We start from the raw sequence: 24,407 nt of genomic DNA, 5'->3' as shown, positions 1-24,407 counted from the left end.
TCCCGTCCGTGTGTAAGACCTGACCATGACTCAGGGTTTCTCTCTCAGGTGGTCCCGTCCGTGTGTAAGACCTGACCATGACTCAGCGTTTCTCTCTCAGGTGGTCCCGTCCGTGTGTAAGACCTGACCATGACTCAGCGTTTCTCTCTCAGGTGGTCCCGTCCGTGTGTAAGACCTGACCATGACTCAGCGTTTCTCTCTCAGGTGGTCCCGTCCGTGTGTAAGACCTGACCATGACTCAGGGTTTCTCTCTCAGGTGGTCCCGTCCGTGTGTAAGACCTGGCCATGACTCAGGGTTTCTCTCTCAGGTGGTCCCGTCCGTGTGTAAGACCTGACCATGACTCAGCGTTTCTCTCTCAGGTGGTCCCGTCCGTGTGTAAGACCTGACCATGACTCAGGGTTTCTCTCTCAGGTGGTCCCGTCCGTGTGTAAGACCTGGCCATGACTCAGGGTTTCTCTCTCAGGTGGTCCCGTCCGTGTGTAAGACCTGACCATGACTCAGCGTTTCTCTCTCAGGTGGTCCCGTCCGTGTGTGTAAGACCTGACCATGACTCAGCGTTTCTCTCTCAGGTGGTCCCGTCCGTGTGTAAGACCTGACCATGACTCAGCGTTTCTCTCTCAGGTGGTCCCGTCCCTGTGTGTAAGACCTGACCATGACTCAGCGCTTCTCTCTCAGGTGGTCCCGTCCGTGTGTAAGACCTGACCATGACTCAGCGCTTCTCTCTCAGGTGGTCCCGTCCGTGTGTAAGACCTGACCATGACTCAGCGCTTCTCTCTCAGGTGGTCCCGTCCGTGTGTAAGACCTGACCATGACTCAGCACTTCTCTCTCAGGTGGTCCCGTCCGTGTGTAAGACCTGACCATGACTCAGCGCTTCTCTCTCAGGTGGTCCCGTCCGTGTGTAAGACCTGACCATGACTCAGCGCTTCTCTCTCAGGTGGTCCCGTCCGTGTGTAAGACCTGACCATGACTCAGCGTTTCTCTCTCAGGTGGTCCCGTCCGTGTGTAAGACCTGACCATGACTCAGCGTTTCTCTCTCAGGTGGTCCCGTCCCTGTGTGTAAGACCTGACCATGACTCAGCGCTTCTCTCTCAGGTGGTCCCGTCCCTGTGTGTAAGACCTGACCATGACTCAGCGCTTCTCTCTCAGGTGGTCCCGTCCGTGTGTAAGACCTGACCATGACTCAGCGTTTCTCTCTCAGGTGGTCCCGTCCGTGTGTAAGACCTGACCATGACTCAGCGTTTCTCTCTCAGGTGGTCCCGTCCGTGTGTGTAAGACCTGACCATGACTCAGCGTTTCTCTCTCAGGTGGTCCCGTCCGTGTGTAAGACCTGACCATGACTCAGCGTTTCTCTCTCAGGTGGTCCTGTCCGTGTGTCTGCTGCCGTATAACATCTTCAGACCCATCTTCATGTCCATGACTCATCACCAGGATCCACCGACGTTCTCGCCGAGCGCCAGCATCTGCGACGACTGTCATCCCATGTCTGTCTTCGTGGAGGTGACCACCACTGTGCTGACTCAGCAGATTTGACAGTGTGTAACAGCGACACTGACGCGCGTGTGTGTGTGTGTGTGTGTGCTGCAGGTGAAGAACGCTCTGTTTCTCCTGGCTCTGCTCAGAGGCTCCACTGACCCCGTCATGTACGTCCTGCTCGACAAGATCTTCCGTCACCAAACCTTCAAACTCTTGCGATGTAACCGGGGCAACAGAGGCGGCGACAACGATGGCAAACCGGCGCGGTGTTTGGTGACAGGAAGTGCTGGTCTGAGGTCAGATCAGCAGGTGGAGGGAACCACAGCTACAGCTACAGGGGACTTCAGTCAGGGGAGTTTCCTGTAGCTAAACAAGCTGCTCTATAAATGTATGTGCATATATACCTAAATGTATCTATAGATATATGTATATCTATATACATATACACACACACACACACATATATCTATATACATATACACACACACACGTATATATATAATTTTATTTTGTTATGAATCAGATTTTACATTTATATAAAAGTATGATTTTATCCAGTTCAGTCGGGACTTTAACAAAAACCAAATTAAAGTGATAGAACGCGCTTCACATCATTGATGTAAAGACTGAGGCTTCAGCACAGACAGGAAGTCATTTATTATTATTATAATATATATTATATATACTATTGTAATAAAAACTATTATTATCTTTATGGTCATGTTGTTCTTATACACTTTGTCCACTAGAGGGCAGATGTGCAGCAGCTTCCTACCTTGACGTCTCTGTGGATGACGTTGTTGTCATGGCAATAACGCAGAGCCTCCAGGATCTGTCTCATGTAGTGACTGAGGACACACACACACACACACACACACACACAATCTTTGTTCATTTGTTTGTGTTTTAAATAAAGAAAAATAAAAACACAGAGCAGATAAAGTCTCAGTTTTCTTTACCTGGCCACAGCTTCACTGTAGACAAAGCCAGCGTCTGCTCTTTTAACGATCTCAAAACACAGGTCTGCACCATCCATGCTGGAGAGAGAGAGAGAGAGAGACAGGGAGGGAGGGAGGGAGACAGAGGGAGGGAGAGAAGGTCAGATCACAGTAAAGGTCATCCTAATGAAAACTTCAGTGACAGGTGAAACAGGAAGTTATAATTAAGTCTCATCTCTGTGGACTGAGGCTGAAAATGTCTGTGCTACCACTGAGGGGCGCCAATGAGTCACAACAACCTACAGTTTATCATTTTCATGTATGTCGTCATCTTTCTACACTCACTCTCCCACACCAAAGCCCAGAGAGAACACCAGTGATTTTAGCTGCAGGGACACAGGAGCTGCTGGTCCTCTGCTGCCTCGTGTGGTCACTTTGTGTGTCACTAAGTTAAGTCTAAATGAAATATTTCAAATGCCGAATTCACAAAATAAGACATTAGAACTTAGTGATGGAGGCAGCAGTGGATCAGCAGCTCCTGTGTGTGTGTGTGTGTGTGTGTGATGTTAAAATCACTGGTTTTCTCTGTGGGTTTTGGTGTGGGAGAGTGAGTGTGTGTGTGTGTGTGTGTGTGTGGGAGAGTGAGTGTGTGTGTGTGTGTGTGTGTGTGTGTGTGTGTGTGTGTGTGTGTGGGAGAGTGAGTGTGTGTGTGTGTGTGTGTGGGTGTGGGAGAGTGAGTGTGTGTGTGTGTGTGTGTGGGTGTGGGAGAGTGAGTGTGTGTGTGTGTGTGTGTGTGTGTGTGGGAGAGTGAGTGCTTTACAAACTTCAGTTTCCTGTCTCACAGTGAGATAAAGACATGATCATGTGACGTAGAGATTGTAGACTGACTTCAGAGTCTTTATTGAAGCGTCTGTGCAGCTGCAGTGATCAGTGATTGGCAGAGGGGGCGCTCTCACAGCAGATTAAATCTCTAATAACTGCTCTGTTCCTTCTTCTTTGTTAATTACTGAAACCTCCTCTTTATTGTCTTTAAGCTTCTGCACCAATTAAACCAGGCTGTTACAGCAGATACACCCCCCCCCCCCCGTTTATCCAGGAAGTCTAGAGAAAGTAGGAGATTATATTTGTTATCAGAGAGTCCTTCATCCAGAGTTCAGTCTAATCTGAAACCATTTATAACTTGTTTTACCAGTTACTGGGATTATTCATAGAGATTAGAAAACAAATCTTTAGACTGCACAATCTATGGCTGCATCTGTTACCACAAGGTGGCGGCAGCGGCAGCGGCAGCAGCGGTAGCAGCAGCAGCAGCGGCAGCGGCGGCGGCGGCGGCAGCAGCGGCAGCGGCGGCGGCGGCGGCAGCAGCGGCGGCAGCAGCAGCGGCGGCGGCGGCGGCAGCAGCAGCAGCAGCGGCGGCAGGAGGCAGATTATATTGTCTTTTTGGTTGCTTTATATTGAAAGTTTCCTAACGTCTAAGTAACTAAACCCCACATTCTGAGGCTAACTCCGCCCCCCTATGCCAGACGATCTTAATCCCATCTCTTTCTTCTCATATAAACTGGATAATCCTGCACACGAGGCCCCTCCCCCCTCAATCCTCAGATACCAGAGCTTCCTGATGATGTGAAAGGTGTGTGTGTGTGTGTGTGTGTGGACTCCTTACAACTCAAAGACCATGTAGAGCATTCCCTCAGAGCTGTACGTCTCCAGCAGCTCCACGATGTGAGGGTGTTTGAGCATGTGGCAGATACTGGCCTCCCTCTTCAGATCTGACACACACACACACACACACACACACACACACACACAGACACACACACACACACACACACACACAGACACACACACACAGACACACAGACAGACACAGACAGAAGAGAAAGTTGTGAATGTGTATCATCTATGTAAAACACTCTCAAACAGCAATATCTAAGATTCTTACCACTCACTCTCTCACACCAAAGCTCATCGAGAAAATCAGTGATTTTAACATCACACACACACACACACACACACAGACACACACACACACACACACACAGACACACAGACACAGACACACACAGACACACAAAATCTTCATTCAGATTAACCTCAGTGACACAAAGTGACCACACGAGGCAGCAGAGGACCAGCAGCTAAAATCACTGGTTTTCTCGATGAGCTTTGGTGTGAGAGAGTGTTGAAGGAATGAAGGACACAGTGAAGGAATGAAGGACACAGTGAAGGAATGAAGGACAGATTGAAGGAATGAAGGACACAGTGAAGGAATGAAGGACAGGACACAGTGAAGGGATGAAGGACACAGTGAAGGAATGAAGGACAGGACACAGTGAAGGAATGAAGGACACAGTGAAGGAATGAAGGACAGATTGAAGGAATGAAGGACACAGTGAAGGAATGAAGGACAGGACACAGTGAAGGGATGAAGGACACAGTGAAGGAATGAAGGACACAGTGAAGGAATGAAGGACAGATTGAAGGAATGATGGACACAGTGAAGGGATGAAGGACACAGTGAAGGAATGAAGGACAGATTGAAGGGATGAAGGACACAGTGAAGGAATGAAGGACAGGACACAGTGAAGGGATGAAGGACACAGTGAAGGAATGAAGGACACAGTGAAGGGATGAAGGACACAGTGAAGGAATGAAGGACAGAATGAAGGGATGAAGGACACAGTGAAGGAATGAAGAACTGATTGAAGGAAGGGATGAATGAATGTGTGTGTAACATGATGATGATAAAGTCCTGGTCCTGGTCCTGTCCTCACCTTCTGTGCTGAGACCTGGACTGGAGGTGAACTGGGCCACGTCCACTATTTTGACAGCAAACTGCTGTCCACTGTCTCTGTTGATGCATCGTCTCACCACACTGAAGGGACCTCTGCACAACGACAACAACACACAACAACACATTAACACAGGTAACACACTCTCTGACTCACTAACTCACTGACTGACGCGCACACACGTGCGAGGAGGCGGAGCCTGTCCCACCACAGGCCGGCCCACAGAGCATGAACGGTGCATGCTTCTCATAAAACCTGCTGACATTTACAGAATGGGACGCGGCCGAGACTGAAGTTTGGAACGTAACAAGGTTCTAAATCTTATCTTTTGCATATTAACTTGACTTTTGTAAGTGTTTGATTCACTCATCATATTCAGCATGGACGAGTGAACAGTGTTGCCACAGAGTTTGGATCCATCCGTGTCCTCTCGTCCTCTCGTCCTCTCGTCCTCTTCCTGCTCTTTCACTGTCGATGACTGAAGAGCCATAATGGCCGCCGCTCTGTGCAGCTGAGTCTCCTTCACTGTCACAATGAGCGCTTGATTTTATTTTAAACTCATCACGCCCACTTCCTGCCACTCAAACCCGCGTCCACCAGTCCTCCCTGTCTTCCTCCCTGTCTTCCTCCCTGTCTTCCTCCCTGTCTTCCTCGTGTCTGACACTAAAACATCTGCAGCTGCACAGGAGAGACTTTCAAACATACATGTTCCAGGGTTCAATCCTGAAACCTCAAAACACATGATTTTTTAAATGCTGGGTTTAATCCTGACATTAAAAATCCATGTTCTCAGGTTTAATCCATAACCAAAAAGTACATTTTTGTGGGGTTACACCTGAAGTTAAAAATCCATGTTTCCAGGTTTAATCCTGGGATTAAAGATCAAGGTTTTCTGTGTTTTGAATCCATAATTTAAAAAGAAATGTTACACATCCATGTTGTCAGGTTTAATCCTGACGTATTGTTGCATTTAATCTTTAAATTAAAGTCATTTCCAGCTTTTAACTTTTATTTTGAAGTTTTTCAGTCATTCTGACCTTTCTCTTCTTCCTCTTCTTCTTCTTCCTCTTCTCTGTATTTAAGTGCATTCACAGTTAATCATCAACACATTAACGAGTGTGTTTACATTTCATCAATCAAACAATCATTAATCAGCTAATCAGTTAATGTAGAGCTCACTGTCTGTGTGTGTGTGTGTGTGCGTGCGTGTGTGTGTGTGCATGTGTGTGTGTGTGTGTGTGTGTGTGTACAGTCTGCTTGAACAGATGGTGATCAAGCTAAAGCTTCTGAGCGTCAGAAGGATGAGGATGAACGGCACTGTGCCCACACACACAGTTTATATATATGTGTATATATGTGTATGTATATACACATATATATATACACATATATATACATTTGTATATATATGTGTATATATGTTAAATACACACATATATATACATTTGTATATATATATATATATATATATATATATATATATACAAATGTATATATATATGTGTGTATATGTTAAATATATACATATATGTATACATATATACAGTATATATATATATACATATACATATACACACATACATATATATATATATATATATGTATGTATACATATATAGGGATAAAAAAACCTCTAGAAAATAAAATGTAAAGGTGGCGTTTTCTTGCCAAACATCAGTCACGCGGTGAAAAACCATTTCATTAAGAGTTCATTCACTAAGTGAGCGCTCTTTTATTTCCTCTGTAATAAATCTAAACTGTGCACATTCAGCGGCTGCATGTGACCAGAGCAGGAAGTCATGTGACGTTCCACAAACAGACACCTCGCAGTTTATGATCTCTGGACAGTGAAGTAAATGATCACAAATAATCCCTCTATTTAAACCAGATAAACTGACGTAAAGTCTAATCTTCACTCAGGATTAATCCAGAGCACAGAGCGAGAAACAAGAACCCACAGACTCTCTGGTTTCCACGGTAACGGTGAAAAACACAGCTTTGAGCTGCGGTGTGAGGTCATGTTTGACTGCTCTTTATTTAAACAGCAGTCAGTGACACAGACGCCACTTTATAAAAATACAAACATATAAAAAGAACTCAGTCGACCACAAACCATCACAACTGTGACTGAAGCATGTTCTCTGTTCTCTGAGGATTATTCTGGATTATATCTGTTCATGTGTGTGTTTAAAACACAACAGTCCTACAAACATCACAATGACATCATCATCTGACATCTTTAGTAATCTTCATCATTTTACTTTGAGTTAAAGCATAAACATGGTTTATGATGACGTCGTTGCTCCTTGGACCACACACACACACACACACACACACACACACACGCTGAGATAATCGATCACTGATCAATGATGAAAGTTTCCACTATGAAAGAAAGAAAGAAAGAAAGAAATAAAGAAAGAAAGAGTTCTAGAGTTTCACCAAGAAAACAACCAGGAATTTGTCTTTTCACTGACGGAGAGTCTGATCACATTTCTGTCTGCGATTAATCATGTCTGCCTGTGTGTGTGTGTGTGTGTGTGTGTGTGTGTTAGAGAAAGTGCACAGTGGTCAGCAGATTGGCTCAACCATTTCCTCCGAGCTCAGGTCCATAAAACTTAATGATGCCGCTGACACACACACACACACACACACACAGGTTTGTGCAGCTATTCTTGTTCAGACTTATTTATTTAAACAGACTAAACAAAGCCTCATCACTAATCTTAACCATAACACAACTCCAGACGTAACAAATACAAGAAAACACACTGCACTTCAATAGATACAAACTCTACTTCAATAGATACAAACTCTACTTCAATGGAAACTCTACTTCCAAATCTTAGTGGTAAACATTACCAGTTCCCCAGAAATGAGGTTCATTAGGACCAAGTTTTAGTCTCCATGGGGACTTCTGGTCTTGAACACACACACACACACACACACACACACACACACACACACACGCGCACACACACGCACTCCTCCTCCTCCTCTAATTTCACACTCACTTCAGCTGTAAACGACCTTACATAACAGTGACTCCCCTCCTGCACTGCCTCTGTGTTGTGTGTGTGTGAGTCAGTGGACTGTGAGGACCATTTCACTGGTCAGTAATCACAGTTCTCTGCAAAGACAAAAACAAAAGGGCACAAAACTAGAATGAAGTTGGCAAATGTTTCATAAAGTTCACACACAAATATCACTGAACTGAAATCCCAGTGAACGTGCCGTCTCTAAATACACCAGACTCCTCTGGTCAATCCCAGTGAACGTGCCGTCTCTAAATACACCAGACTCCTCTGGTCAATCCCAGTGAACGTGCCGTCTCTAAATACAGCAGACTCCTCTGGTCAATCCCAGTGAACGTGCCGTCTCTAAATACACCAGACTCCTCTGGTCAATCCCAGTGAACGTGCCGTCTCTAAATACACCAGACTCCTCTGGTCAATCCCAGTGAACGTGCCGTCTCTAAATACACCAGACTCCTCTGGTCAATCCCAGTGAACGTGCCGTCTCTAAATACACCAGACTCCTCTGGTCAATCCCAGTGAACGTGCCGTCTCTAAATACACCAGACTCCTCTGGTCAACACGTTTGCTAAATATTGGAGATGAACGCATGTTTTCTAACTTTGAACTACGGTTGGACATTGTTGGCTTTGATGCTGATGTTTGTGATGGTTAAGGTTAGAGTCAGAGACTGTATTAATGTCTCCGAGTGTCCTCAGTAGTAATGTTGTACGTGTGTGTAAATGAGTGTTCTATAAGCTGTGAGTTTGGTTTAGTCCGATAAGCAGAGCTGAATTCAGAGCTTCTACAATCCTGAGGGAAACTGCTGAGCACAGCTGATATTACTCTGTGTGTGTGTGTGTGTGTTAATACCAGTGTGTAAAATCAGGAGAACACGACTGACTCCTCCTCCTCCTCCTCAAATATATGATTGATCACAAAGTTCAGGAAAAACAGCTACTGCATATTTGATTTGATTCTTAGGCCACTTTGACTCACACACACACACACACACACACACACACACAGAGAACATATGTAGCTGAAGGCCGTCAGCGCCCCCTGCAGAGCTCCAGATGGCGGCAACACCATCACTTCCTGTCCTGTCACTGCTGCACCGACGTCACATGACTTTTAACCACGAGAAAGAAAGAAAAAGAAAGAAAGGACACTTTCAGTCTCATCACAAGTGTCAACGTCACAGAGACACAGGACAAGGACACGAGTGGGAGACACACAAAGACGTGTGTGTGTGTGTGTGTGTGGACTTTTATATGTTTGTCCAGAAAATGTTGTCACGATTTAAAATGATATGAATGTTTGATCTTAAATCAATTTCAAAATAAATTATCATTATTAATATTTTGACGGTGCTCTCTAATCCTTAAAAACACTGTAGCTTATTTTTAGGTTTGAGAATTTGTCTTTAAATATGTTTGATTTTATTCTGAGACACCAAGACACGATTTCATCACAATATTTAAGTCACAGTCCGATATTATCACGATATTTAAGTCATGATACAATATTATCACGATATTTAAGTCATGATACAATATTATCACGATATTTAAGACATGATACAGCATTATCACAATATTTAAGTCACAGTATGATATTATCACGATAATTAAGTCACAGTCCGATATTTAAGTCATGATACAGCATTATCACGATATTTAAGTCACGGTATGATATTATCACGATATTTAAGTCGCAGTCCGATATTTAAGTCGCAGTCCGATATTATCACGATATTTAAGTCACAGTCCGATACTGTCACAATATTTCAGTCACAGTCCGATATTTAAGTCACAGTTAGATATTATCACAATATTTCAGTCACAACACGATATTATCATGATATTTAAGTCACAACACAATATGATCACGATATTTAAGTCACAACACAATATTATCATGATATTTAAGTCACGATATGATATGATCACGATATTTAAGTCACAACACAATATTATCACGATATTTAAGTCAAGGTATGATATTATCACGATATTTAAGTCACAACACAATATTATCACAATATTTAAGTCACAACACGATATTATCATGATATTTATGTCACAACACGATATTATCAACACGATATTATCACGATATTGAAGTCACACTACCGATATTATCAACACGATATTTATGTCACACCACGATATTATCACGTTTATGTCACAACACGATATTATCACGTTTATGTCACAACACGATATCATCACGATATTTGTCACAACACGATATTATCACGATATTGAAGTCACACTACGATATTATCATATTTATGTCACAACACGATATTATCACAATATTTATGTCACACCACAATATTATCATGATATTGAAGTCACACTACGATATTATCACGATATTTATGTCACAACACGATATTATCACAATATTGAAGTCACACTACGATATTATCATATTAGTCACAACACGATATTATCACAATATTTATGTCACACCACGATATTATCACGATATTGAAGTCACACTACGATATTATCACAATATTTATGTCACAACACGATATTATCACAATATTGAAGTCACACTACGATATTATCATATTAGTCACAACATGATATTATCATGATATTTAAGTCACAACACGATATTATCACGATATTTTAGTCACAACATGATATTACCACGATATTTAAGTCACAACACGATATTACCATGATATTTATGTCACAACACGATATTATCACGATATTTTAGTCACAACATGATATTACCACGATATTTAAGTCACAACACGATATTACCATGATATTTATGTCACAACACGATATTTATGTCACAACACAATATTTATGTCACAACACAATTTTATCACGATATTAAAGTCACAACACAATATTATCACGATATTTATGTCACAACACGATTTTATCATGATATTTAAGTCACGATATGATATGATCACGATATTTAAGTCACAACACAATATTATCACGATATTTAAGTCAAGGTATGATATTATCACGATATTTAAGTCACAACACAATATTATCACAATATTTAAGTCACAACACGATATTATCATGATATTTATGTCACAACACGATATTATCAACACGATATTATCACGATATTGAAGTCACACTACCGATATTATCAACACGATATTTATGTCACACCACGATATTATCACGTTTATGTCACAACACGATATTATCACGTTTATGTCACAACACGATATCATCACGATATTTGTCACAACACGATATTATCACGATATTGAAGTCACACTACGATATTATCATATTTATGTCACAACACGATATTATCACAATATTTATGTCACACCACAATATTATCATGATATTGAAGTCACACTACGATATTATCACGATATTTATGTCACAACACGATATTATCACAATATTGAAGTCACACTACGATATTATCATATTAGTCACAACACGATATTATCACAATATTTATGTCACACCACGATATTATCACGATATTGAAGTCACACTACGATATTATCACAATATTTATGTCACAACACGATATTATCACAATATTGAAGTCACACTACGATATTATCATATTAGTCACAACATGATATTATCATGATATTTAAGTCACAACACGATATTATCACGATATTTTAGTCACAACATGATATTACCACGATATTTAAGTCACAACACGATATTACCATGATATTTATGTCACAACACGATATTTATGTCACAACACAATATTTATGTCACAACACAATTTTATCACGATATTAAAGTCACAACACAATATTATCACGATATTTATGTCACAACACGATTTTATCACTATATTGAAGTCACATTACGATATTATCATATTAATGTCACAACACGATATTATCACGATATTGACGTCACACTACGATATTATCATATTTATGTCACAACACGATATTATCACGATATTGACGTCACACTACGATATTATCATATTTATGTCACAACACGATATTATCATGATATTGAAGTCACGATTGTGCAAAATAAATAAACATTCAAAAGTAACAGCTGTAGAGGTCGTTCTCCTGATTAATACGAGCCACTGACTGTGATCGGTGTTTATCGCTGCAACATGACATCACTTCCTGTCTGCGAGGAGCCATTAAAACCCGACACAGAGGAACAATAATGAGTGGCAGGAAATACATGGACTCCACTTTCCACATGGGAACGACATCACTTAACGTCTGACACGTAACTGTGTGTGTGTGTGTGTGTGTGTCACAGGAAGAGTCCAGTCTAGCAGAGAGCACATTAAACAGCAGTGTCTCTCCCTCTCTCTCTCTCTCACTCACTCACTCATAATTGACATGAATTATCTGCAGCTGATAAGCGTCAGCGTCACCTGCTTCTCACATTAAAACATTAGCGTTGTTAGCATTTATGCTTTAGGAATGTTGGTGTTTTTCAGAAACAGGAAGTGGATCTAATCAATAACAAATGTTATTGATATTGTTGTATAATAGAAACAGAGCCCGGAAGTAACGACCAGAGGCTCCAGCAGAGGGCGCTGTGAGTGCAGCCTTAGATCCACTGTGAATCCATGAGGAAAAATAAGACTGAAAATGGACAACAAACTAACGATTAAACCTTTCTACTGAACAACAAAGACGACTATCTATCGCAACAACACCAGGTAAAAGTCATTTAAAAAGAACAAATAAGAAAACATTATCACGTGATATTTGAATCATGTCCACACGCCGAGTCTTCAACACAACAACGTCAGACGTCCTGAAAACAACTCTGTCTTCAGATGAACTAACTTTATTTTATTCCCCGTGTTGTTTGTTCCATCAGGCCTCAGCTGTAACCACGGTAACCACGGTGTGTGTGTGCTTTGGCTCGCAGCACAGAGATCACTTCAGACTGAAGAGAGCCAGAGTCCGGCTCACAGGGAAGAAACAGGAAAACATGGAAAACACTGACATGTGATCAGCTGCAGCAAAGCATCATGGGACAATATCAAGATGTTTATCCTGACCATGTGGTTACAAAGACGATGAAAATTCCCCGTGCATTTCCACAAACCCTCCATGGGAACTTAGGTTTGGGAATTTCGGAAATGTCCCAATTTTTCCATGGGAATTAGGGGAATTTATTCCCGGAATTTATTGGACAGGAATTTTAGAAATATAACAGATGGGAATATTTTGGAATGAATGAGCATTGGGATTGCAAAGATACAGGGAAATTCCCGGTCATTTTCCAGAAACTTTCCATGGGAACTCAAGTTCAGGAAGTATGGAAAATATTAACACACACACACACACACACACACACACACACACACACACACACGGTCAGTTGGGACATAATCCATTTGCATTAATGAAGCTACTGTATGATGGCACACACATGTTTCAGCACAGAGACAGAGAGACACAGAGACAGAGACACAGAGACAGAGACAGAGACAGAGACACAGAGACGTCTCACGCTGCAGCAGCCAAATTGTCCTTAAAGGACAAAGCTTGTGGAGTCACGAGTGTCAGTGAACCAAAGCCCAGAGAGAAAACCAGTGATTTTAGCTGCGGGGACACAGGAGCTGCTGGTCCTCTGCTGCCTCGTGTGGTCACTCTGTGCCACTGAAGTCAATCTGACAAACATAAGTTCAAATTTGAACTTAGTGGCGGAGGCAGCAGTGGATCAACAGCTCCTGTGTGTGTGTGTGTGTGATGTTAAAATCACAGGTTTTCTCTGTGGGGTTTGGTGTGGGAGAGTGAGTGCTTTACAAACCTCATGAATCAGTTTTCTGTGCGTCTAGACTCAACAAAATCTCTTTAGAAGAGTTACAGTGAGACAGACTTTTCTAACTATTTTCAGCAGATGACAAAACAATCATTAAAATGTCTATAAATAAATATTTTCTCACTTAAAACCAAAGTCGCTCGTGGGAAGAAACCGAAAAACAAACTGTTTAAAGGTGGTTCATGGTTTTAATGAACAAAACCCACAACCACCACACAAACCTGAGAAACTTGTTTCTGCAGAGAAGTGAACAAGACTCGACAACACACACACACACACACAACCATTGTGCAGCTGCAGATAATGATTATGTTCATCATCTCATAAAATGTGTAAAGAATATTGATCAGTGTTTGATGTTTAAATGATGTCACATTTAAGAAGCTGAAAAATCATTACAATCAAACTGATTCATCAATTACAAAATAGTTGATGATCAGTTTACATGTCTTTCTATGCAGATGATACTTTAGTGTATTTGTATTGAAATGTGAAACCATTTTCATTTAAGAAGCAGAAAACTTGCTTTAATTATTAAAAACTGATGAATAGATTATGAAAACACATATAAATTTGGTTGACACTGTAAATATTAAAACTTAAAATAATCTCAAGAGTCATTATCTTCTAAATTGTACATTCATATGTAAAAATGCATGTTTTTATTATTTATTCTCTTTATTTTTGACTGTTGTTGCTGCGGTAACAATAGAATATAAATGAATATCTTCTCTTTTATTTACAGTTATTGTCATAATATGGTGAACTGAGGACGTTTTGATTTGATTTGACGTCGTGGAACAGAACGTGTTTAAGTCTGTGTTTGAGTGAAAGACAAAGAACATGTGGACGTTCAGGGAACACGTTTAAACAGGTTTCTGTGACACACACACAGGTGCACACGCGCACACACACACGTGCACACACGCACACACACACACTGTTTAGTTTGTGAAATGCTGTTATTTTCTCTTCTTGGTTGAAGTTGCTGTAACAGAAGCAATTTTCCCCCTGTGGCCACTCGTGGTACTGCCACAAAAAAATACTCATGCCCAAAAAGCAGTTTTCCCATAATAATCCCATAATAATCCCATAATAATCCCACAACAGAAGTGACTGAAAGTGTTTACAGGACACCTGGAGACGTTTATAAAAAGTTCCCATGGGAAGAATGTGCTGGTAATTTTCCCTCGTCACATATACATTATATATTATAATGATGATGATGATGATGATGATGAAGGGGTGATATGGGTGTGGTATGAAAGCAGCAGTGATGTGTGTGAGTGTCTGCTGCTTTGACAGTGACTGCGTCTCTTCTTGAGTTTCAGGCTTTGTGTCGCTGTCTCAGGCTGGAAAGTCCCAGGTTACACACACACACACACACACACACACACACACACACACACACACACACACCACCACCACCACCACCATCATCATCATCATCATCATCATCGTCGTCATCATCGTCTCAGATTCTGGATATCGTTAGGATGATGTGTTTGCATTGATAATCATTAGATTTATTCCACTAAATATTATCAATACTGATCTAAAAAATATAATCTAATAAACATTATTTTACAGTGTATCAGCTGTGTGCAGCTTTATATACACATATATCTTCTATGTCATATTTATTAAGAAATGTTATATTAATATTATAATGTATGAATATATTATAATATATTCATACATTATAATTATCATAATATTATAATGTAATTATAATTGTAATATATTATAATGTAAAGAGTGAGCTCTGTTCCTGCGCTCACTAACTCTAACTCGTTGGTATGAGTGACACAAAAGACAATTTCAGATCTAATGGATGAGGAGCTTTGAGAGAGAGGAAGAGTCCAGGTAAGTGTGATGAAGACCTCCAGACTGTGGGGGGCAGTATTACACCTCTGTGTGTACAGAAATAACGGAAAGAGTAACATGCAGAAGACGAATCCAGGATTAAGGAACGAGGAGAAGAACATGACAATAGCAGAAGGAAGTGGTGAAGAATAAAGAGTTACATTTACTGCCTTTTTAATAATAATCATGAACAAATAACAATTCAAGACGATCCCTCATCTGAGGCAATGCCAACATCTCAACACAAGTAATAAAACAATATCATTTTACGTGTTTTACTTTGGTAAGAAGATAAACCTGGAATTAAGTGAGATAACAACACTGAACTTCAGTCTGGACCATCCAATATCATCCTGGATTCAATCTTTGTAGAAATACAAGAACACCTTGTTTTTCCTCTGACAGTGTGAACAAACCCTGACTCAAATCAGACTAACCTTAGTTTACATCTGCATCTAAAACTGTACTTAACACCAAACACTCCTCGTCTTACACGCTTTCTCAAAGCAGCTCGAGTGAGACGTGTGTGTGTGTGTGTGTGTGTGTGTGTGTGAGACTCACTCCCTGCCCTTTAATCTCTTTAAAAACAGCCACAGCAGGTAAGAGCGTGGGTTACTGTAACAGTGTAGCACTGCCCCTTTAATTACGTGACCTACTGTAAAACATGAAAGTTAATACTGAGCCTAAAACACACGTAAACATTCACTGATGATCATTAGGACTGTTAGTGGCACACGACTTCAGTCCAACTCAACATAAAAACACACACTTTTAAGCACAATTTATCATGTGTTTTTATTCAAACTAACATATGAACTCTGTTTTGTAGCGTCGTGTAAATGACACTATCCTGTCGAGTCACTGCGATCGTTTTGTACGTAATTAAGGCCAGATTACGAACGTCAGGGGCCGAAACAGCTCCCAGCACGGATTTGTGTGAGGAAGCGATTGTTTTTATTATCATTTGACTTTGAGATCATTTGTGAGGCGTTAACGTGCATAAAGGTGAAAATGCAAGACTGCCATTGTGCTCGGACTCATGCGTCACCTTAGGAGGGCTCTATAGCGCCCCCCGAAGGTGAAAACAAGTCAAAATTAAGTAACACCGAACCTCCCGAAACTCGGTATGAAGATGCTGTGGCCCAAGACGAACAAAAAAGTCCTTTGGACCCATGGCCTCAACTCAACAGGAAGTCGGCCATTTTTCATTCATTGTATTAAAGCTACTTTTCTTTAAAATTCTTCTTAAGTCCTCAACACTGATTAAAACCACTGTGGTGATTCTTTGGGGGTGCAGAGGGGGGCACCAAATCTCAATCGTGTAAGGGGCCCCACAACACCTAGGACCGGCCGTGCACAGATGCATTTAAACGCAGCACTTACTTGCCAATGACCTCGCAGAGCTCGTACACGTCTTCAAACAGACTGTCGTCGTCCGCCATAGTCCAAGTCCGAGTTCGGCTGGAGGGGAAGAACCCGTCCCCCCTCTTCAGCTCACACACACACACACACACACACACACCTCCCCAGAAACTGTGCGTCCCGAGCCCGGTGAAAAGCTCCGGGAGGACGGAAGTGAGCGCGGGGGCAGCCGGAGGCAGCACACGGTTCAGCTGCTCAGCGCTTCCACAAAAACGCTGCTAAATCCCAGTTGTTGCCTCCTGTCGTCGACCCCCTCCGCCCCCCATCAGAAAAACCGCTGCGTCGCTGTGGATGAATCGAGCTCACTAATCCAGTTTGTGGGGAGTCCACGGCCCCGCCCCTCTCCGTCTCTCCCTCCAGTGGCTTTAAAAAGCAAAGCGAACAAACATGACAGTGAAGACGCGGTTCTTCCCGCCTTTAGCAGCGGACACACACCGGAGCGTCACACACACGAGTGTCACACAGGAGTGTCACACACACACACCGGAGCGTCACACCGGAGTGTCACACACGAGCGTAACACACGGAGCGTAACACACGGAGCACAGCGCTCTGGCTCGAGCCCTGAACCCGGAGTCCCACACACGCAGTCCTCCGTGCTTCCTCTGCCGTGTGGTGTGACTGACAAACCGGGTGTCCTCCTCTCAGAGCTCCGCTCATCCGGCTCCTTCTCCCACAAACACTTTCCTGCAGTTTAGTTAGTTTTCTTCCTCCCACACACACACACACACACACACGGAGAAAGAGAGAGAGCTTCTAGAAAAAAATAAGCTCCTCCCACTCCGGCGTTGACGGACGCCATGTTCGGAGACGCCGCATTGACCGCTCAGGGCCACCGTAGCTATACGTTAACGAACGTCACCGCCATATTGGTCCGGGCAAGACACACTAGGCTCGAGTGAGTGAATGGAGGCTTTTAAAGGCACATTTTGTAGAAATGTTAACTTCATTTAAACAAACAAAAAGAGTAAAAAAGAGTTTATGAAAGAAAGTTGAAAAAAGAGTCAGAGTTCTCAGATTAAAGTCAGAGAATTCTCAGATTAAAGTCAGAGAATTCTCAGATTAAAGTCAGATAATTCTCAGATTAAAGTTAGAATTCTCAGATTAAAGTTAGAATTCTCAGATTAAAGTCAGAATTCTCATATTAAAGTCAGAGAATTCTCAGATTAAAATCAGAGAATTCTCAGATTAAAGTCAGATAATTCTCAGATTAAAGTTAGAATTCTGAGATTAAAGTCAGAATTCACAGATTAAATTTAGAATTCTCAGATAAATCAGAATAGTAATAAATATGTAGTGAAAAATGAATGGAAAACATTTGTGACCAGGATGAAATAAAGTACAGTCGTAGATATGTAGCACTGGACTGTCCAGACTGGATATTAAATGTTAAATGTTAAAATCTCACATATTCATATTTCATGGGCTCTGGTGTGATGAATACTTTGCCAGATGACTGCCTAATTAATGGTGAATAACTGAGCAGTCACTAAACCCAAGAAGATGAGCTCGTTCTTTTATTTATGATTTTTAAACAAGAATTAAATCAACGCAGCAGCAGCAGCAGTGGCTGTAGGTTTTGCTTGTCCTCCCATTTATGTAACACAGAAAAGCCTTTATGTGAAACCTCCATGACACTCTGTGTGTGCGTGTGTGTGTGTGTGTGTGTGTGTGTGTGTGTGTGTGAGGTGATGAACAGCAGGCAATTTGGCTGAGGAATAAGAGAAATCAGGGAATCTCAGAAAGATCTTATCTCAAACCAACACACCCTTCTAGACTCAGCATGTGCATGTGTGTGTGTGTGTGTGTGTGTGTGTGTGTGTGTGTCCACAGTAAGGAAGGACACATTATTGAGTCAGTCACAGAGACGACGTCATGTTGTCTTTGTTGAACAGGTTGAACAGGCAGGTAGATCAGGGACAGGTCAGGTGAGGACATGGAAGAGACAGAGGACAGGAAATGAAACAACATGACAGGTGAGTGAAGAAAATAAAGCAGGAAACCTGCTTTAACCTGGGTTAACCTGAGTTAACCCGGGTTAACCTGAGTTAACCTGCTTTAACCTGAGTTAACCTGCTTTAACCTGAGTTAACCTGAGTTAACCTGCTTTAACCTGAGTTAACCTGCTTTAACCTGAGTTAACCTGAGTTAACCTGCTTTAACCTGAGTTAACCTGCTTTAACCCGGGTTATCCCGGGTTAACCTGACTTAACCTGGGTTAACCTGAGTTAACCTGCTTTAACCTGAGTTAACCTGCTTTAACCCGGGTTAACCCGGGTTAACCTGACTTAACCCGGGTTAACCTGAGTTAACCTGCTTTAATGGCACAAACATCGTAGTACAGTGTGTAAACCTGATTTACCGTGAAAACTAATACGACCAAAGTGCGATTAGTGTTAAAAGCAGCAGTGTTTGTACGAATTATAATAACACATCTAGCATAAACTTAGGGGAAAAAAACTGCTGTATTTTCTTATTTTAAGGCCACTTTTGCGTTTACGTGATTTTCTCTGTTAAGGGTAATTCTCCGCTCAGATAAAAGAAACAAAAACAAACGCGTCCGTCGCAGTGTTTGTACGAGTGGCAGCCATCTTGGAATCTGGGTTTCCAAGTGGGAATTTCCAACGTCCGACTACAACTGGAATGCACAAAATGTCTTCTGTTTCTGTTTGGAGACACCTAGTGGCAGAAAGTACATACTGTGAGTTCAAAATATTAACTTTTATAAAAAAAAGATGAATGAGGACACATTGTAAAATGTGTTTGTTTGTTTTTAAACGGATGAGCAGCCACAGCTGTCGCGTCCTCGATCATCGTGTGTTATTCTCACACTGACCAGCAGGAGGTCATCCATGTGTTGAGCTGAGACTGAGACACTGAGACACGTCCTCACACTGACTCTGATGTTATTAACAAAGCTCCAATCAATGTGGCTCAATGTGGACCGGATCTGTATGTGTGTGTGTGTGTGGCAGAGGTGCTGCCAGCAGGAAGGAGACAAGGTGACAAGTGTAGGAGACGAGGTGATACGAGGTGAATAGTAAATGTTGTGTCTTTGTGTTTGTGCTGCGACCAAGACCAAACACGTCTGCTCTCACAGTCACAACGACACAAAGAGACACATGCAGGCATGTTAAAGGGACACTGCAGGCTTTTTATAGAAGTCTACGATCTCTACGTCACATGTTCACGGCGTTCTCTCACTGTTGGTGTGTATGTCGTGTGTAGTGTAGTGTCTCTGCTGCCCTCTCTGGTCAAACACCAGCGACTGCACTCACATTTCACCACTGGCTTCACTTTTGAAAATCGGTGTCAGATTTCACTGCCCCCCCTCCCCCAAATCAGACAGTGGGCGGAGTTAGCTTCAGAAGAGAGGTTTTTGTTACCCTGAAAGTCCACGGGTGTCAAACTGGCAGCCCGTGGGCCATTTTCGTCCCCTCAATCAATGTCATGTGGCCCCGCGACCTATTATCAAGATATAATGACGTATTGCTGCGTGTATTTTTATTATTTACTGATTTACTTTGGTTTTTATTGGGAAGTTTATCAAAACAAACACTTTCATTTTGACATATCATCACAAATATCACTGTGGCAATAATCACGATTAAATGTCTCCTCCTGTCTCCTCCTGTCTCCTCCCAGCTCAGGCCTGATGTTCTCTTTGGGTCTGTCTGCAGCAGGACAGACAGAAGGACAGACAGCAGGACAGACAGAAGGACAGACAGAGAGTCAGATATCAGGAGAGGAGAAAAAGTGGTGTTAATGAAGAGATAACAAAGAAATGAGAGGAGCGGAGGTGAAGACGTGAGGAGCCACAGCCTGACCACGACTGACTGAAGACACCGAGAGAGGGAGACTTAGTTTCCATAGTAACCTGGAGTTGTGTGAGTCTGTGCTGAGGAAGGTGGACACACACACACACACACACACACACACACACACACAGAGCTGTGTTGTGTTTTAATTGCTGCTCTCCAGTTTGATCTCCCGCAGGAAACATCCTCGTCTGTTCATGACAGACACAAGACTCTGAGTGAGTGAATGAGTGAGTGAGTGAGTGAATGAGTGAGTGAGTGATAACAGAGAGAGAAAAGAAGACAAACTATGTTCCAAAAAAGTGTTCAAGGTGAAAACATGGTCGTCAATCTAAAATCTACGTCACATGATCACGTCTTTATCTCACTGTGAGACACACGTTTATAATCCACTCACTCTCCCACACCAAACCCCACAGAGAAAAGCAGTGATTTTAGCATCACTCTCACACACACACACACACACACACACACACAGCAGCTGCTGGTCCTCTGCTGCCTCGTGTGGTCACTTTGTGTCACTGAGGTTAACTGAGGTGTGTGTGTGTGTGTGGGAGAGTGAGTGGTTTCTCAAAGTGTCTCACAGTGAGATAAAGACGTGAACACGTTCTGAAGAGTCTCTGGTTTCTTCCTCCTCCTCCAGGTTCCACCTGTGTGTCGCAGATAGAAGACGAGACTCGGACTCGGACTCTGACTCTGACTCTGAGCTGCTGCTGCTCCACAAACAAGTGTCCAGTGAAGCATGTGAATGAGGTCATGGAGATGAGAGAGGGAGAGACAGGGAGAGAGAGAGACAGGGGGAGAGAGAGACAGGGGGAGAGAGACAGGGGGAGAGAGACGACCTCGTCTCTGTTATCATCTCTATTTGTCCACATGTTTAAAAAGACTCAAACAGAAGGAGACACACACGCACACACACACGCACACACACACACACACGCACGCACACACGCACACACACACGCACACACACACACACACACGCACACACGCACACACACACGCATACACGCACACACGCACACACACGCACACACACACACACGCACATACCTCCTGGCCTCAGTTTTGCTTTGATATAAAATCTGACTCTGTCAATTTTCCTCTCAATCTGTCAGACGGTGGATTTAATTCACACGGCTGTGGAGGCTCCGCCCACCCACGTTCTCACTTCCACACTGAGATTGTTTTCTTGTCATTTTAATCTGGAATGTGAAGAATTAATCTTTGACCGCATACAACAAACAAACTTTCACAAGTAAATTCTGCCGCTTAAAAAACAGCGCTCAGGCAGCAGTTAGCTCCGCCCCCACCCCTGCTCTGCTGCTGTATACACACAAGCGCTCCCTCAGTCAGGTCTGATAGTTTTGTCTGTCATTCCCAACGTAAAGAGGCAGAATCCGAACATCAAGAAGTTACGTACTGCAGCTTTAAATGGAGCCTCTGGGTGTGGTTTCCTCCTCCCTCTTTGTCTTTGGCCCCAAATACCGAGCCAACAACACACCCTGGTTCTGGTCAACTTCGTCAGTTTGACACGAGAACGCAGTTAAACGTCGCCAGTTTGACACGAGAACACAGTTAAACGTCGTCAGTTTGACACGAGAACGCAGTTAAACGTCGTCAGTTTGACACGAGAACACAGTTAAACGTCGTCAGTTTGACACGAGAACACAGTTAAACGTCGTCAGTTTGACACGAGAACACAGTTAAACGTCGTCAGTTTGACACGAGAACACAGTTAAACGTTGCCAGTTTGACACGAGAACACAGTTAAACGTCGTCAGTTTGACACGAGAACGCAGTTAAACGTCGTCAGTTTGACACGAGAACACAGTTAAACGTCGTCAGTTTGACACGAGAACGCAGATAAACGTCGTCAGTTTGACACAAGAACACAGTTGAACGTCGTCAGTTTGACACGAGAACGCAGTTAAACGTCGCCAGTTTGACACAAGAACACAGTTGAACGTCGTCAGTTTGACACGAGAACGCAGATAAACGTCGTCAGTTTGACACAAGAACACAGTTGAACGTCGTCAGTTTGACACGAGAACGCAGTTAAACGTCGCCAGTTTGACACGAGAACACAGTTTGACACGAGAACGCAGTTTGACACGAGAACACAGTTAAACGTCGTCAGTTTGACACGAGAACACAGTTAAACGTCGTCAGTTTGACACGAGAACACAGTTAAACGTCGTCAGTTTGACACGAGAACACAGTTAAACGTCGTCAGTTTGACACGAGAACACAGTTAAACGTCGTCAGTTTGACACGAGAACACAGTTAAACGTCGTCAGTTTGACACGAGAACACAGTTAAACGTCGTCAGTTTGACACGAGAACACAGTTAAACGTCGTCAGTTTGACACGAGAACACAGTTAAACGTCGTTAAACGTCGGTTAAACACAGTTAAACGTCATTATCCCCATCTTGTCCAGAGTGACCTCGCCAAATGTGACGTTGATCGCAGTGAGGCTCGAGGAGAAGTTAGTTCGAATACATCGTGTGCAAAGATCGCAGTTTTATATATACATATATAAAAATATACATGTACATATACATGTTTATGTACATGAGTATATATATACACGTACATAAAGATGTATATATGTACATAAACATGTGTTTATGTACATGAGTATATATATATATATACACGTACATAACCATGTATATATGTACATAAACATGTATATATGTACATATACATGTTTATGTACATGAGTATATATATACACGTACATAAACATGTATATATGTACATAAACATGTTTATGTACATGTGTATATATATACTCATGTACATAAACATGTATATATGTACATGTACATAAACATGTATATATGTACATAAACATGTATATATGTACATAAACATGTATACATATACATGTTTAAGTACATGTGTATATATATACTCATGTACATAACCATGTATATATGTACATAAACATGTATATATGTACATTATGTACATGAGTATATATATATATACTCATGTACATAAACATGTATATATGTACATTATGTACATGAGTATATATATATATATACTCATGTACATAAACATGTATATATGTACATAAACATGTATATATGTACATAAACATGTATACATATACATGTTTAAGTACATGTGTATATATATACTCATGTACATAACCATGTATATATGTACATAAACATGTATAGATGTACATATACATGTTTATGTACATGAGTATATATATATACTCATGTACATAAACATGTATATGTTTTTGTGTTGTACAGGAAGTGTGTATGAATAAAA

The 24,407-nt window shown here is 41.9% G+C and overlaps 2 protein-coding genes across 19 annotated transcripts in view; one reads left to right on the top strand and one right to left on the bottom strand.

Annotated features, from left to right (window-relative positions):
* Positions 1-1,910, top strand: part of LOC131444955 (probable G-protein coupled receptor 82) — a 2,917-nt gene extending 1,007 nt beyond the window's left edge. The window contains exons 2-3 of the mRNA XM_058615688.1: positions 1,359-1,499; positions 1,587-1,910. Of these exons, the coding sequence (XP_058471671.1) occupies positions 1,359-1,499; positions 1,587-1,841 (396 nt within the window). The 3' untranslated portion in view covers positions 1,842-1,910. The remainder of the gene's footprint in view (positions 1-1,358; positions 1,500-1,586) is intronic.
* Positions 1-17,737, bottom strand: part of caska (calcium/calmodulin-dependent serine protein kinase a) — a 46,659-nt gene extending 28,922 nt beyond the window's left edge. For all 18 annotated transcript variants that reach the window (XM_058615539.1, XM_058615573.1, XM_058615588.1 and 15 more), the window contains exons 1-5: positions 17,255-17,737; positions 5,188-5,300; positions 4,077-4,182; positions 2,435-2,512; positions 2,251-2,323 (exon numbers count right to left, since the gene is read on the bottom strand). In XM_058615539.1, the coding sequence (XP_058471522.1) occupies positions 2,251-2,323; positions 2,435-2,512; positions 4,077-4,182; positions 5,188-5,300; positions 17,255-17,313 (429 nt within the window). In that variant the 5' untranslated portion in view covers positions 17,314-17,737. The remainder of the gene's footprint in view (positions 1-2,250; positions 2,324-2,434; positions 2,513-4,076; positions 4,183-5,187; positions 5,301-17,254) is intronic.
* Positions 17,738-24,407: the final 6,670 nt, after the last annotated feature.

Source organism: Solea solea, chromosome 2 (assembly GCF_958295425.1).
Source record: "Solea solea chromosome 2, fSolSol10.1, whole genome shotgun sequence".
Lineage (NCBI taxonomy): Eukaryota > Metazoa > Chordata > Actinopteri > Pleuronectiformes > Soleidae > Solea > Solea solea.
The sequence above is the reverse complement of the archived record's forward strand: the minus strand, read 5'-3'. Positions and strand labels throughout refer to the sequence as shown.